This window comes from Peromyscus leucopus, unplaced genomic scaffold (genome assembly GCF_004664715.2).
Source record: "Peromyscus leucopus breed LL Stock unplaced genomic scaffold, UCI_PerLeu_2.1 scaffold_785, whole genome shotgun sequence".
Classification (NCBI taxonomy): Eukaryota; Metazoa; Chordata; class Mammalia; order Rodentia; family Cricetidae; genus Peromyscus; species Peromyscus leucopus.
In genome coordinates this window covers 26,571-40,732 of record NW_023505712.1, presented here as the reverse complement: position 1 = coordinate 40,732, position 14,162 = coordinate 26,571, and the positions used below count along the sequence as shown (strand labels likewise).

The following is a 14,162-nucleotide window of genomic DNA, read 5'->3' as shown; positions in this document are numbered from 1 at the left end:
CTATCACTGCCTAACTAGTGGCTTTTCTGTTCCTGACCCAGATAAATTTATTAAGGTACACAATATTTTGGGGAACATAATACACCACACTCCTCTAAGCTTGAAATTCTGTGGAAATGGTGCATTGGGTTTCCTGTCAGGCTAAATAATCAGAGAATCCTTTGGATTCCTCTAGGGGCAGAAAAAGAGTCCTGGTCCTATTCTTGAGGGGATGCAGAACCATGGACTGCTCCACGACTCTCCTGAAATGAGTGAGAGGCCTGGGGAGTGGGGGGTCTCTAAATGGCACTCTCTGGGAGCAGAGGTGTTTCTGACCTGAGATGACTTGCGAGAGAGGCAGCATCCCACACAGCCGGGTTTGCCGTGTGGGTGTCTGTCGCTGCTGCGCCACACTCAATGCATATTTTATCCATTTTCTGGAGCTCTGCGGAGGAGAGCATAGCTCAGAATAATTAAGGGGAAAATGCAAACCAAGAAATAAGCTTGGTTAGAGTTTAATTCACTAAAAGAAGACGAAGTAATAGACAGTGTAAATTGTATTTCAAGACAGAATTGATTTCCAGAAAGGTAGCATTGATCAACACTTCTGAAGAAAGCGACTCTGGAAATAGCAAGTGTTTTGAGCAGACTGAAGGCTATAACCCTCACTGAATGAGAATGCCTGACCCCAGGCCTTCGATCCTTCTCCATTTATCATTCCATCTGAGAAGACCTGGTGTTCAGCAAGCAAATTCCAGTAGAGTTTCCGCTCACGGAGCAAAAGGACACATTTACCTCCCCCTGACCTGTAACCCAAGAACTGTTTTAAGGAGCCCTAGAATTTTCCAGAGGCTAAAAGCAGGAAGTTGGTAGGCGGTAGCTTTAAGTTATGAGACAGAGAAATGGTGTTCAAAAAGAAACAGTAATCTTTTCAGAATTCACTGTCAACAGTATGTTTTTTCCTGCTCACTTGGTGGGAGGGGCCTCTTCCAAAACCTGACCTGTGCAGAGAAACTATCACTCACTACAGGGACCTTCACAGCTACCCCTCACAACTACTCCCTGCACAGTCCCTTCCAGGTACCTCCACAGACACCCCAAAGATCACTGGATTCGTCAGATTCTTGATTGCTGTGAGAAAATAACAACAACAACAAAAAGCAATGTGAGGGGCCAAGGTTTACGTGGACTCACAATTCCAGAGAGATTTCCATTCATCAGGGTGGGAAGGGGCCTGGCAGAACTGAGCAGCCACCTCTTGAAGCCAGGAAACAGGGAAGGGAGAGTCTGCACTCACTGCCCTCTTCCTCCCTTTAATTACAACTGGGTCCTCAGGCAAAGAGAAGGAGCCACCCACACCCTTAGTTAATCCTGGCAGGAAAGTCCTCCCAGGCACACCCAGAAGTGTGCTCCCCTAGTCCCTAGGCATTTCCAATCCAGTCAAGTGGCAAATCAAAGCTAACTATCACAGTTACCTCCCACTGGGACCTCCGCAGATGGCCCCCACCCAGACATGCTGCCACTTACTGTCAGGGACAGTCTTTGTCCACTCTGACTGGTCAGCCTCTAGTTAGCCATTGGGCGTCTGTTTAGACATTGCTTCTAGAAAGATCACAAAAATTCTCTGAGCTCTGCTGCCTATATTCTCACTTAGAACTTCTCCCCTGAATAAATTTTAAAAGAACACAAAGAGACAGAAAATAATTTGTCTCTTATGATGATTTTGTAGGGATCTTGTCACTCAGCATGCTGACAGAAGCTAAGATTTCTTGAGTACTTGTTATGTACCAGACACCGTTCTAAGTGCATAGTGCATATTAAGTGCTGCCCTCACCACAGCTAAAGGAATAGGATGAGTAGATCTATTAGTGTCACCGTTTAGCATTAGAAACTCAAGGATGAAAAGGTTGAATTACATCATGCCAACTGCACAATGCTGGGTGAGGTATTTAGTATAGATCCAGAATATGTTCTGGCCTTGAGCTCACCCATGAGCCTGGCTTTGACAGACAAATGGATTGTACTCATCCCAAACTCAGTATGTCTCCAACTGAACCAATCTCTCTCCCACACTGCAGTCCTTTGCTCTCAGCTCAGGAGAGTTCTGAGAATCCAAATTCAAAGGCTGTGTGGTCTGGGCCTCTGCTCTTGCCTCCCCCTGGCAACCTATAGATCCCATATCACAATGGTCTGAAGTCTGTTCGCTGGCTTCCCTTCTCCTCACTGGTATTCTACTTTAGAATGTCATCACTGCATGTCTGTGAGGCTTCCTAGCAGCCTACATCTGTAATGACTCATTCTGCATCCACTCCATTCACACACCAGAGGTCTTTTCTTTAACCCTACTGGAATCCTGAACCAAGCACAAACACATTTGGGCTCAAAGTACCCTTCAGGGCTGTTGTCCTATGTCCTTATGTGTTCCCTGTGCAGAGGAGGATAGTTCCCCCAAACATCAGTCACACTTGTTTCTCTCACACGATTGTCCTATTGAGACCTTCTTGACTCTTGACTGGGAGGTAGGTCAGTGGTAGGGTCCTTGTATAGCACACATGAGGCACAATGCCACAAACAGACTTTTTTCCTGTCTTGTTCTCCTCACCACTGGTCTTAATCACACATAGGACACCCAAATGCTCTACCTCATGTCAACAGGGTCTTTCCATTCTGAATCTCCCTGTTCTAATCTACGTGCTCTGTTGCAGATACTTGTGTGCCTACTGTGAACTCCTTGAGGGCAAGGACCACATCTTACTTTTCTTCATTCTTGTCCTGGCTAGTTTATGTCAACTTGACACAAGTTAGAGTCTTTTTGGAAGAGGGAACCTCAGTTGAGAAAATGTTCCCACCCACCAGATTAGCCTGCGGGGAAAGCCTGTGATGCGTTTTCTTGATTGATGATTCCTGTGGGGACACCCAACTCATTGTGGGCGGTGCTACCCCTGGGTTGGTGGTCCTTGGTTTTATAGGAAAGCAGGCGATTTATGAGGAGCCGGCAGTCAGCAGCACTACCCAGGGCTCTCTGCATCAGCTCTTGCCTCCAGGTTCCTGCCCTGTTTTTGTCCTGCCTTGTCTTTCCTCAGTGATGGACCATGATATGAAAGTGGGAGCCAAAGAAACCTGTTCCTCCCAAGTCACTTTGGGTTATGGTGTTTCATTACAGCAATAGAAACCCTAATTAAGACAACCTAACAGAAACCAATGTGGCATCCTGACATGATAGATGTAAAATACATCATTTAAGTTGAAAGTCGAATTCAATCACATTGAATAGTCTGTAAATAAAAGCTGCCATGGAACTATCTCCTGAGAGCATTTTACTCATTCTTCCTGAATGTGTCTATAAAAAGCAATTAAAATTCATGTAAATATAGAAACAATATATACTTTCCCATGACAAATCCAATGCATACTCAGGCCAGACAATGGGGTAGGCGCCTTTAACAGAAAAGAATTCTCTAGAAATGAAACTTGGGATGGAAATGATGTGTAGCATGAAGAACTAGTTTGAGTAATTTAAGATGGAATCTTCTCAATGGACTGCATCTAAGCAATGAAACAGACCTGTGAACCCATGGCTGCCGTGAGAGGTTCATGACAGAGAGAACAGTGATATACATGAATTTATTTGCATTTTTAAAAATGTGTCCAAAAGAAGAGAAGAGCCCAGGATAATACCTGCCAAATACAAACACTGGTTGTCTCTGAGTGATGAAATTAAGGATAATTTATATTCTGTTCAAAATAGTTTCCTAGATTTCTAAAACTAGTAGAACCAGGAAAATACTACCTTTTTTTTGGGGGGGGTGGATTACGGTGATCATGGATAGTATGATTAATTACATGCCACAGTACGAAGACATTGTTGTATTCTGAGGGGTCCACTATGTTCTGTAATTGCAGCTATATCAAGAACAGCTGTATTTTTTTTTATGCAGACACTCTAATAAGTGTACATACACATGCATATATATGTAATGTATATATCCATTTTCCATTTGTCATAACAATACTTCCATCTTTTATTTTTCTCTATAGCATATATCACTTTCTGATATTAAATGGATTATTCACTTATCTCCTTTACTGTCTGTATTAGTTATTTTTCTGTTGCTGTGTCAAACACCACAACCGAGGCAATAAATAGGGTTTATTCGAGCTTACAGTTCCAGAAGGAGAGTCCATAATGGTGGGAGAGGCATAGTGCCAGTGCTGAGGTAGAAGCTGAGAGATCACATCCTCAACCAAGAACAGGAAGCAGAGAGAGAGGGCTGAAAGTGGACTGAGCTATGATATCCCAAAGTCCACCCCCAGTGATATACTTCCTTAATCAAAAATTCACTTGGTCCCCAAGCACTGCCACCAACTGGGGACCATGTGCCTAAATACCCGAGTCTATAGGGACTGTTTCTTATTCAAACCACCACACTGTCTATCCTCCTCTCTGGAACATGGACTAGACTCCTAGGAGTAAGAATATCTATCTATTTGATCACTTCTACGGCTCTAGGCACTGGTTCCTTGCACTTGGTAAATGTTTGTTACATACATGCATGAACAACTTTATGACATGATACCTATGATTAATCCTGTATTTTTATAGTGAGGTCTGTGAGAGGCTAAAGTTTGCCCAAAGCCACAGAGTTAGGAAGCAAAGCCATAACCCACATCTCTGGAGACGACAGGAGCTCAGCTCTGAGCTGCTCTCACATCAATTACAAACCCACCTGTAGTCAATCTAAGTGAGAGACAGCGAGATGGGACATGACATCTCGCAGGGACAGCTCCTCTGACTAATAAGCTAGGAAGATTTGCACATAATACACCGTGTTCTATCTTCTGCAATAGTCACCGAGACAGACATGAGGTTGTTCACATCAAAAGCAGGAGGCAGGGAGTCCAAAACTCATCTCAAGCATTCACTGAGTGAAGAAGAAATAGCAGTCTTAGACATGGTCTCATTTTATCTTCTTTTTTAGTGCAGGCTATTGGACCGGGAGCCTTTTGCATGAGAGGCAAATGCTGAGCCACCAAGTTTTCATACGCAACCTGGGTCTCTATTTAAGGCCATTTTTAAGAAGCAGATCATTGTGGATGTGAGAATTTGGCAGAAGAGATAGGGGATGCCCAAAACATGACTTTTTCAGGGGATCGCAGTACCAATACAGGAAGAACAAACAGAGACAAGTAAACACAAATGTATCTGGGCCCGTGGCCACGTGGCTCAGTAACACTGACCATTGAAGATCATCCAGTTAACTTGCCTTGACCACCAAACAACCATCAGACATGGAGCTTCCAGTGTGAGCATAAGCCAGTTGTCCAGGGTCTGTGGAAGTTGAGAGGAAGGCGATCTGAGGTGGTGGGAGACTACAGGCAATGGAGCCCGGGGGCCTGAAGAGTCAATCTTTGACCAGCAGGTACATCTTCTGCAGCCACCTTGGACATTTTGATTTTATACAAGTCACACAATTGACATTCTGATTTATTAAGCTTTCATGGGTTGGCTAATGTGGGTGAGACTCATGGACCATGACAATTTGGGGAACACTAACAAATCCAGCTTCTGGATCTTCAGTGGGAAAACCCACCCTGCCCTATAGTGATAATTCTGACCCTGTACTCTCCTAGCCCCAGTGAGCACACACACTTCATACATGCACATACATTGAACAGTTCAGACATATTTACACATGGGATATGTACACACATTTGCATACATGTGTGAAGACCTCCGAGGCCCTGCTTGGCCAGCCACCTCCCTGGATGACAACGTCATCTCGCTTTCCTGGAACTACATACAATACGGTGCAGTTGAAATGATGGGGACCTTTGTGCCTGTGTCTCTCCGTCTTCATGTTCCTGCCTTGTCAGGGAGGGCGAGCACGCTGCTCAGCACAAAATCAGCCTGGATACAATGGTGTGGCTTCCCCAGGAGTTCTAAAGCATCCAGGCGAGTGGGGAGGCTGCTCCTTTTGAAGCAGGAAGTGAACAGGGCCACAGGGTTCCTGGACAGAGCTGAGAGGGAGACAATGTGTGCCTTTTCATCTCTCAGCTTACAGGAGGCCTTTCTGGACCTTTCTTTGCAAGGGCTGAGACCTGGCAAAGGCCAGCCAGGGTGCCTTTAGGAAACTCTGTTTTAATGTTGAGAGCCCAGCACACAAACACCCGAAAAGCTACATCCCTGATGTAACGATTCCCGTTTCCCCCGCCCCCACACCACCACAATAAGCATCAGTAAATGTACTGAATGAACTGACTGTGGCTTTCCTTTCCCATCCCCCCACCCTTTTGTAGTTATTTCACATACTTCCCCTAAAGTTTTTAAGTAACGTGAACATGTAAGGAACCAATGAAATTCTGTCGTGAATGTGTTTTGTTGACATGAACACGGCAATGTCAGGACCTCATGGCTTTAGATTGTAGGAGTGGAAAAGCCTTCTCTGGGTGAGGCTCTGAGACTCAGAAGGATGGTAGAACCTTCCTCTGCCAAGTACCCATGTTGACAGTGTGCATGTGGAAACTAGCAGCCTGTCTCCTCCAGGGGACTGTTCCCCCCGCAGAGACTTCCTACAGAAATCAGCTAAACCTGTGTCCTCATTCAACCATATACAATAAACCCGCCTCCTCAGTGCTGTGTATTAGATAAATGGGCCAAGGTTCCAGGCTGATGTTGTAAGTTGGTGCCCTTCACCAGAGCGAGCACAGTCCTCAGACACAAGCTCGGCTGCATGTGTCAGCGTGTCCGCCCTGTCTCCATTGCCTCACCTCCTCCTCACCCAGTGATGGCAACCCCTGAAGCCACACAGAGTCACACGCAGGCTGTCACTTCTCTTTGATGTCTTCCAAGGAGTGAAGTCCTTCACGGTATCGGGGCAACTCAGTGCAACCTAGGAGGTCCACTTGGGCTGAGAACAGATTTTTTTTAGTCAATCATTGGCTCAGTGAAAACACCAAAGCAGGGTGTGAAGGGGATTCTAAACCATCCGAAGAGCTAACGGCCAAATCCATCTTGGGGAGAGGAATGTCTTTGAGTATGAGGAATAGCTCTAATTCACCTCTTAGTTCTGAGAGGCCCCGGACTTGGGCAAGATGAAAGAGGCAGAGAGAAGGAAGGCATATTTTGCTCTCAGGCTCTTATAAAAGATGTCTATTCTAGTGAGAGGTTTGTACATTTTGATGTTTCCCAGTTCCACTGTCTGCCCTAAAAAAAGAAACTCAAGTGAGCAGAAGCTAGAAGTGTAAAGACACAAAGGGAACTGGAGGGGGCTGGGTCTGCTTGCTACAGCAGGAAGGCTGGGCTGGAGAGAAGATCAGAAGGGACTTTGAACAAAAGTGTTGCTAAACAGTCAGCTGGCTGTTTGTGTTCTTTGAAAATGTCCCCTACTGGTCCCAAGTCTCCCCCCCGCCCCGCACCCCGTCTCTCTGGCTGTCCCGGAACTGAACTCTGTAGATCACACTGGCCTTGAATCATGGAGGCTCCACCTGCCTCTGGCTCCTGAGTACTGGGATTAAAGGTGTGAGGCAGGATGCCAGATATATATACCCTCTAAGTCTTAACCTAAAGCTATGTCAATCACAGCTTTGTGTTAGTGTCCTGTGAGATACCCAAAGGCACCATGTCCATGTTTAGGAACCATGCTGACCTAACGGGCTGGGAAAAATGAAGTAGTGGTGAAATGGCCAGGTGAGGAAGGAGAAATCTGGAAGCAGAGGATGAATCGGAGGAATGTGAATCATGAGCAGGAAATCTAGAAATTTGGGCTAGGAGGCACAATATCATATGGATAGTGCTATAACCTAATTTGGATAGAAAGGAATGGGTCTCTAAAGAATGGGAGAATAAAGCCTCCTGGGTCACCCTGGTCACAGCATTCAGAGCATTCTGTTTTAGACTTCATTTAACCATAGATGTCCTCTCATCAAATGCATTAACCCAATGTATTCAAATGTAACAAGTGAGCCAATGAGAGGGGGCTTGAAATTCGTGCCCCTTGGCTTTCCACTGGATGCTCTGCTGGGCTCCAAGCATCTCTGTGGAATGACGTCCCACACTCAGGAGCAGTTTCCATCATGGATCTAGAACCCAAGGCAAGAGTCTGTTGAGTTTGTTGTTGTTTGGTTGGCTTTTGTTTTTTTTTCTAGTGCATGCATGTGCACTAGAGGGTGTATAGGGGAGGGATGTGTCTGTGTGAGTACAGGCACATCACACCTGCCACACGTTTGGAGACCAGAGGACAACTTGTTTAAGTTGGTTTTCATTGGTCCTCTCCTCTCACCATGTGGATTCTGGGGAACAAACTCAAGACATCCGATCCAGCAGCGAGCACACTAACTGCTGTGCCCTCGTGTTGGTCTGACTTATGGCATTTATTAAAGAACTCCAGCAGCCGGACTCAGGCCTACAGCACCATACATTGCTAGCCAAAGTTCAGCCACTCTTAATTAAACACATGCATCTCTGCAGAGCTACTGACATTTGAGCAATGCATGGACCCTAACATCTGAAAACAAGTGACATTCTACAATCTTGTAACCACGGGCCATTTCAGAGCACAGTGTGACTGAGTGATAATCACTGGATATATAAACTTCACTTGGTTTTTGGTAGAGCATGGGAGGGTCAGAGCTGAGGTTCAAAGGCTAGGGCTAGGTGCATAGCTAGAATCTCACCACCACGAACAAGGATTTGAGCTTCCTGGTCCCAAGGCCTCAAGCACATAGTGGTGATGATTTAAGCCTGGAGACAATGTGAAAACCACATGACCCAACAGTGGGGGGGGGGGATAAATATGCTTATACCTAAGCTGTCAGGACCGCTGTATGCCCAGCTTTTCTCTATACGGCTGTAATAGATACACCTCTACCAGGAACAACAGCTGTCCCATGAGCAAGAACAGTTGGGGGCTCGAGGGTTCTTTCAGCAACTGGACACGTGTTGGTTCATGGTGGTTCAGCGGTGGGCTGAGAAGGGATTTCAGAAGCCTGTGAGCGCTAAAGAACGCTGCCATTTAAAAGTGACGGTGTCTGGTCTTTAAAGCATTGTGTTGGTTTGTGGACCTAGGGCTGACACTACGTCAGCTTTGCTAGGTTTTAGGGAAGTGCCCCAGAAAAACAATAGGAACATGTTCTATTTTTCTCTAGTTTTGATGAAGAGTATGCCCCCTCAATGTGGCAAGTGTACGTACACACACACACACACACACACACACAGAGAAGAGAGAGAGAGAGAGAGAGAATAACCACAGCATTATTCCCCTTTGCTTTTCTCACAAACTCCTTTACTAATTATATTTTTGCTAAGATGAACTGTCATGCATGTCAGAAGCAGCGTGTTTTCGAGACGATGTGCCCTCAGGAAACTCCCACCTCCAGAGTTTGTTATGTGCCACTGCCATGTTCCATGTGGCTTCTAGAGGACTTCCAACTCAAGTGACCCCAGATCACTGCCCATCAGAGCTTCCATCTCCCTCTCCACAACTCCTTGACCGCCCTTCTGGAATCACCTGCTAGGGGACAGGTAATGCTTAGTGTTAGGTCTACATCCGGAGAACACAAACAGACAATCTGAAGCCCATGGGATTGCTTATACTGTATTGTCTCGGAGCTACTTACGTCCTCATTGAAAAAAAGTAAGCCAGGCCGGCATTGGCACACGCCTTTAATCCCAGCACTTTGGAGGCAGAGCCAGGTGGAAACCCTGTCTCAGAAAACCAAAAAGAAAGAAAAAAGTAAAAATAGCATGTGGTTCCTCAGTCAGAATCCAAGGCAAACACTTTTGAGCCTTGAAAAGGTGAGGATGACGTTCACCACAGGCAGCAGGCTATCCTCAACTTCACCAGGAACCATCTTGCCAACAGTTGCTCTAATTTGAAAATGAGGTGAACGAAGGCTTTTGAGGGGCTCTATAGGGCAGGTCCAGGTCCAGACTGGATTCTCTAGCTATTAAGAACATAGTCTAGGATGTATCAGAAAAAAAGGTAAAACGTTATTTCTCAAATCAAGAAAATAACTGAACTGCCAACATGGAGTCACACGCTTCTAATCCCAGCACTCATGAGGCAGGCCGAGCTCTGAAGCTAGCCTGGTCTCCAGGGTGAGTTCCAAGCTAGCCAGGACTAGATCCTATTTAAAAAAAAAAAAAAAAAAGGAAGAAGGAGGCAAGGAAGGAAGAAAGGGAGGGAGGGGGAAGGGAGGAGGGAGGGAAGGAGAGAGGGAGGGAGGAAGGAAAGAAGGAAGGAAGAAAGGAAAGGAAAGAAGGAAGGAAGGACGAAGGGAGGGAGACAGAGGAATGAAGGGAGGGAAGGAGCAAAAATAACTGAGTATATAATATTAAAAGAAAACCTTAAATATAATTAAAACATTGCCATCATGGAAAGCAAGACCAATCAGCTCTGCATGCCTTCCAGGTCCAGCAATTCCACACACAGACTTTAGGGAGATTTTGAGGACTTTCAGGATACTATCTAAAAAACAAGCAAGCATATTTTTTCATGAAAAGAGACATACGTCCTGATGGCTGACTCTGAACAACTGTCCAGGCTCTAGGGACTGAGAGCATTTTTTATTTTTTTAAAAAAGTCTCTGTGCAAAACTGTCTAATGAGAATCAGTATTAGCGCTACCTCCTCGCTTGTGACGGGCATCTTCTCTCACTGTGTCCTGTCAGAAGGTTGGACTAAGTTATGTGCAATAAGTTCATGCAATAAGTTTTATTTTATAAGATTCTAGACATTTATTTAACAAAATGGAAAGCTCAGATATCTAGTATTTTTCTACATTTGAATTTTCAGAGAAGTCGGGCTTATATTCTACACGCATACATGATCATAAAAGAATTAATTGTAAATTTAGATCAGCTAAAACATTTTCTCTAATGACTAGGATTCATTACCCTTTAGTGAAGTGAGGTGACATTTTCTTGTGGAGAAATCTATGTCTCTTTGTCAGAAGAACGTGCCGTGCCACTAACTAAACTTCCCTCCTCTCCGATCTGGCTGAGGGGGATTTGTTTGACGATAAAGCAGGCGGAAGTCCATTTCTCTGGGTTTGGTTCCCGGGTCCAGTATGACTCCTTTGAATTTAGGAAACAACTCCAACTGTGAACGAAGGCGGAGGCTGTGTTTGCAGCCTCTCCACTACAGATGGTGTCCCCGGCTTTCCTCACATGCTGACCTGGCCACTCTTTGCTATTGTGAATGCGAGTGTGTGGGAGACAGAGGAAAAGAGAAGAGAGAGAAGAGAGAGAGAGAGAAAGAGAGAGAGAGAGAGAGAGAGAGAGAGAGAGAAGAGAGAACAACAGCTCTCACCCCAAACTTGGATTCTTACTCTTCTAACTCTGAACGCTCAGGATCACTTGTGCCGGACAGAATCTGGGGGCTCTATGCCCAATGCAGGTACATTTCCCAGGCTTCTCCAGGGCGAAGCGGGATGGACGCCTTCACTGAACGATGCTCACGATGAAAGGCAGCTGTCCACTCTCCGCGTTTATAAATGAAGTCTCTGGTTGGTGTAGTCAGCAGAATGCCTACTCGGGCGGGGCGCTCAGTCGCGTGTACCTCGCTTACGATGCACTATAGAAAAACTGTACTGAAAGGAAACGGAATGAGAAATTCAATTTTTAAACCTTTGGAAATCCTTAAGATTTGATAGGGAAAAAAAAATCACTTGGGAATAATCAAGTCCTTTGTCAATTCAGTTCACGGTGAGCCCTTCTAAGATGCTGAAATGCATAGCTCATCCAGCAGAAGTACATTCAAACCATTCTGCTCCTTCCATATTAGGGGCAGTCCAGAATAACCAGCGTGTGCCTCCCTGTGATTTTTCTCCACATTCTATTCTTTCCAGCTGCCCACATGTTTTAACTGCCGATTCATGGTGTGTCATTCTTTTGAATAAACTCCTTTGAGACTGCCATGTATTTAAACAGTACTGTGGGCTTGCTTCCATACAACGTATTAATTTACATTTTTAAAGATTTATAGGTAACTTACATAAGGGCCTTATGAAGCTCAAGAGTAATGCCATTAGTTTTGCAACTTAAGCTTTGAATAGGCCCGCTCTGCCCAGAGTTCCCTCTTTTATCTCTAAGTTTTCAGCAGCCAGGGGAGCTTTGATGTCACGCTCCAGAACAAATATATTCACACGTTTGTGCAGGCATGTTGCGTACAGTTCTCTCTCGGTCCTCGGGGGGGGGGGGTGTGGGGACAGACAAGTTCACACTAGGCCATCAGGAATGGGCAGGACAGGAGTGGGTGGGAAGAGGAAGGAGAAAGCTCAGTGGATAGCAGCAGGAGCAGAATGGACATGGATGAGGGAAGGAGCAGTCGCCATCTGCCCGGCAGGTTGGAGAGGACGTGGGACGCTGACCATACATCTGGTAGTGTACTCAAGATGGCAGAGACCCCAGGCCAGGCACTAAGGTATTAAGAATTGGAGTTCTGGTGATTCTTGTTTGAATAGAGACCAGCAGTCCCAAACAGGGATCGTAGCCACTAACTACATCTGGCCACTTAAAAAATGAACATTTTAACAATGTATAAAATTCAGATTTTCAGCCTTACCAGCCACAGTTTGAGAATAGCTGTGACACATTTTTCTATTATTGTAGAAGGTATTACTGTACAACACAGGCCTAGAGCAGTGGTTCTCAACTTCCTAATGCTGCCACCCTTGAATACAGTTCCTCATGTGGTGACCCCCAACCACACTCATTTTCATTGCTACTTCATAAGTGTAATTTTGCTACTATTATGAATCATAAAGTTATCTGTTTTCTGATGGTCTTAGGTGGCCCAGCAAAAGGGTCATTTGAACTCCCCTTTCCCCTGCCAGGGTTGGGACTCACATGTTGAGAACCACTGGTCTAGAAGATTCTGAATGACCCAGTGAACTGATGCCCTTCACCTGTGGCTTGGAAAGTCCATATTCCCAGAAGGCCAATCACCAATCAGTATCAAGGCAATCCCCATTATGGAGGCAAGAGAAAAAGACATCCCTTAAAATCTTGACTCCATCAGTCCCACGCATCAAATACCCCTCAGGTGCCTGCCCTGGGGAGATTTCTCCCAGAGTCCTGGGGAAGGAGCTACACGTAGCTGGGATACTAATCTGAGGAAAAGCAATTGAATCTAAGTACATGAAGCTCTTTAGTTCATACACTTTATTCTTCGGAGTCAACATCTATCTATATAGCTTCTTTTCTGTTCTCATACTTAGCTCCTTTCTTGCCTGATATCTCTCTTCATTTTTCTGTTGTTCTCTCTAAATTCCATCTTAATTCTTTCATCTATTCTTCCCCATCTGGTTCGTCTCCATCCTCCATCTCGTTCCTTTAATCCTCTCTAGTTCCTTTACCCACCTCAAGTCTCTGAGATTCTCAGTTATAGACCCATACAAAGCAGCATTCTTTGGCCAAAGCAAGGTCACCCAGGCTTGAATTCTTACAGGGTCATAAAGCCAGATAAGAGTTAACCTCAGGCAGTGACTGTCAGGCTTTTCTTTTACAACCCAAAAGGGAAGTGCTAAAGGAGGTGGGGTCAGCTAAGAGTTTAAATCGGTTAATACATCAGAAAAAGGGAATTCATGTGCTCAAACTACATTCCTAGAAGTGGTTAGGAGTCCACAATGTTAGTATAAATCAAGATTAAAATAAAACTGCCTATGTTTCTTTAGGAGTCGTAGCTGTCTCTGTAGAACTCAGCTGCATCATTTTCTGGCAGGGTGGGGGTAGCTAGGCAGCCTGTGTCACAGCTTGATGTACCTGGTACACAAAAGACCCTTTTGTTCTAACTTAAAAGTCAAAAGGGAAGTCTAGAGATGCCATTAAGGAGATATATTATATATATATATATATATATATATATATATATATATATATATATATATATGAATGAAAGGAGGGTCTGAGCTTAATTTGCACAAGAAGCAAAGCTATGTACCTAACATCTGCCTGGCCTAGGCTGTGTCTCTGTATGGATATTTACCTTAATTCCGGAGACTAACAGGTGGTCTGGAATGCTTAGTCTGTCTGCTGTTTGTCCTTGGATGTTTGAGAGGTATCTCAGATAAAATGCTTTTGTCTGGAGCAGGCCCTGGCCTTGGATGCTAGCTAAAGAGAGAGAATTACAGAAGGCAGCCATCTGATTCTAATGCTGAAAAGGAAAAACAAAAGGCCCGGAAGAA

General features: G+C 45.0%; 1 protein-coding gene across 1 annotated transcript in view; it reads right to left on the bottom strand.

The window, feature by feature from the left end:
• Positions 1-278: 278 nt before the first annotated feature.
• Positions 279-14,162, bottom strand: part of LOC119087269 (cardiomyopathy-associated protein 5-like) — a 39,875-nt gene continuing 25,991 nt past the window's right edge. The window contains exons 7-8 of the mRNA XM_037201997.1: positions 667-785; positions 279-424 (exon numbers count right to left, since the gene is read on the bottom strand). Of these exons, the coding sequence (XP_037057892.1) occupies positions 279-424; positions 667-785 (265 nt within the window). The remainder of the gene's footprint in view (positions 425-666; positions 786-14,162) is intronic.